Consider the following 2632-nt stretch of genomic DNA (forward strand, 5'->3'; position numbering starts at 1 on the left):
CTGCCAAGCAGAATACAAGGACTGGCCATCTAAGGAAGACAGCAGGTGTTGGGACCACTACAGACCTCCTCCAGGTCAGCTCATTAACCCTCTCCCAACACAAGCATGACACCTGGGCCTGAGGAGGAGGGTGACAGGGAACCCAGGTGACATCATTGTCAGACCGTCGGTGTCATTATACCAGCTGGGTGGTTTCCATCACAAAAGCTGAGTCAGAGGGTGAACTACGGGAGGAGGGTGAGTCATGGGTGACTGGTAAGAAATGAAAACAGAGCAGCTAGGGCAAGTCTGTTTCCTGGAGATGTCCCTTCTTATAAAAACCCAACTGGCCATTGCCTTCACACAAGATCCACGCTTAACAGAGAGCCTGCTCTTCTCTGCACATTAGGTGAGTCTCTGCTTGCAACGGATTTGAAATTCTTGCCTATTTTTCACTAAGGGAAACTATACAAAGCCAATGTCTGTAACAGGGTTGATGTGGGGTGCTATCTAGAGTTAGAGAACATTAGAATTTCTTGCTCAAACTATAGCACAGCTGGGGTCTGAAGGGAGATGGTTCAGACAGCCACCTTGATAGGTAGACAGCCGTGGAATCAGAGATCAGGGCAAGGGAAGGAAGGATCCACGTCGAGATGTTCACCAAAGATCACAGTAGGACACAGGCTAAGGCTTCAGCCCAGAGAGCTTTCAGTGCTATTGCAGCTCTCACTGGGAGGGAGCTCAATATACAAATTTAATACATTCAGTGGACCTGCCAAGCATGTTTTCTGGTCCGTATGGAGCTTAGCAAACTTCTAGTCTGACAGAGAAGGTGACACGTGTGGAATTGAGATGCCAGGCATAGACAGTGCTAGTGCCAGGAGAGATGTGGAAAGGGGACGTCCCGGAGGATGTGCGGCTCAAAGATCACCCCAAGTGGTGGTCCTACTGCGAACTATGATAAAAGAGTATTTGGGAAACAGACATGGAAATAGGAAAATCAACAGGAAACTGTGAAAGCCTGGACTAGAAAAGGCAAAACCACACAAGTGTGGACTGATAGGCAGGCGCCCTGCAGGTCATGTTCTGATTTAGTTCACAAAGAGGTTGTTTTCCAAAAGTCCTGGTGTGAATACACAACCCTCTCAGAAGCCAGCTATTTTTTTGAAACATTTTAGTGCTTTTTCTTTTATTATTAATGCTTTTGGTTAGTCTAAAGGCATAGGTTTTCGTGTGAGATTTCATAGGCATATGTCATTCTGCTTGGCTCTTTTCACTCTTGTCTTGGAACATCTTCAGTTAGGTGTATAACGTGACCAGGGAGAATGAAAGTAGAAAGGAACCCACTGAGATGGACCAGAGCAAACCATCCTTTGGCTCTTTCTCTTGAAAAGGTTCAGAAATTATGACCTCATGTTTTTCTTTCAAGCGTAGAAGGCACCATGGAAAGGGGCTCTTTCCTTTAAAAGGGCCTACAATGAAATTTACTTGACTTGAAGTTACCTTCTGTTTCAACGATTTACTAAGTCTGCTTCTCTGTTTCCAGGATCAAGTGCTATCTAAACATGAGTTCCCACCAGCAGAAGCAGCCGTGCACTGCACCCCCTCAGCTGCAACAGCATCAGGTGAAACAGCCTTGCCAGCCACCACCCTCGGAACCGTGTGTCCCCAAAACCAAGGAGCCTTGCAACCCCAATGTTCCTGAACCCTGCAACCCCAAGGTTCCAGAGCCCTGCCAGCCCAAGGTGCCTGAGCCCAGCCAGCCTAAGGTTCCAGAGCCCTGCCAGCCCAAGGCGCCTGAGCCCTGCCAGCCCAAGGCACCTGAGCCCTGCCACCCCAAGGCACCTGAGCCCTGCCACCCCAAGGCACCTGAGCCTTGCCAGCCTAAGGCACCTGAGCCCTGCCACCCCAAGGCACCTGAGCCTTGCCACCCGGTTGTTCCTGAGCCATGCCCCTCAAATGTCGCTCCAGAACCGTACCAGCAAAAGACAAAACAGAAGTAACGTCGTCCACAGCCACGCCATGAAGACCTGATCTCTGGATGCCAAGGTCCCTTTCCATCCATTCTGCTTATGTGTCCAATTCCCCGTACTTCACATGATGTGCCTTGGTCTTCATCCCTCCTTCTTTGCACCATCTAAAGAGATGTCTCTCACACTCGTTCTCTGGGGTTCCTGAGCCTCTCGACATGGTCCAAAGTCTCCTTGAATGGCTAATCTCCCTATGGCTCAGGATTCAACTGAAGGAGAATGGGGTGTGGGACAAGTGAATTTTCAGTGTTCTTCTCCAATAAATACCTTTTAAAACTCCACTCCTGACTGTGTGTGTATGTCAATGCTTTATCGAATTAACATTACTTTTTCAGTATCAAGCAAGCAGGAATAGCACAGCAAAAACTACTCCGGAGGTCTATAGCTAAAAGATGCCCAATTTCTGAGTGCGTGTATGGGGTGGGATTCTGTGTGTGTGTGCATGTGCATGTAGTTTTTATACAAACAAGACAGACACATTGGTACAGAAATATTCAAGGCTACTCAGTGTTTATTACTTTGGAAAACCACAGCTATTTCAGGATTTTCTTCTTTCCCTGGGTGGTTCCCATCCAAAGGTGCATGGTTCCTGCTCCATCTCATCACTGACTCTGAAGCCTTTG

The 2632-nt window shown here is 48.1% G+C and overlaps 1 protein-coding gene across 1 annotated transcript; it reads left to right on the forward strand.

Annotated features, from left to right (window-relative positions):
- Nucleotides 1-229: 229 nt before the first annotated feature.
- LOC125415008 (uncharacterized) lies at nt 230-2290 on the forward strand. The gene is made up of 2 exons (XM_085677983.2): nt 230-388; nt 1526-2290. Exon 2 carries the CDS (start codon nt 1545-1547, stop codon nt 1980-1982), a length of 438 nt encoding a protein of 145 aa, XP_085534109.1. The 5' UTR covers nt 230-388; nt 1526-1544; the 3' UTR covers nt 1983-2290.
- The last annotated feature ends 342 nt before the right edge of the window (nt 2291-2632 follow it).

This window comes from Myodes glareolus, chromosome 17 (assembly GCF_982192425.1).
Source record: "Myodes glareolus chromosome 17, mMyoGla1.1, whole genome shotgun sequence".
Taxonomy (NCBI): domain Eukaryota; kingdom Metazoa; phylum Chordata; class Mammalia; order Rodentia; family Cricetidae; genus Myodes; species Myodes glareolus.

Coding starts and splice junctions, on each gene's coding strand:
- LOC125415008 (XM_085677983.2), top strand. CDS start 1,545: ATGAGTTCCCACCAGCAGAAGCAGCCGTGCACTGCACCCCCTCAGCTG.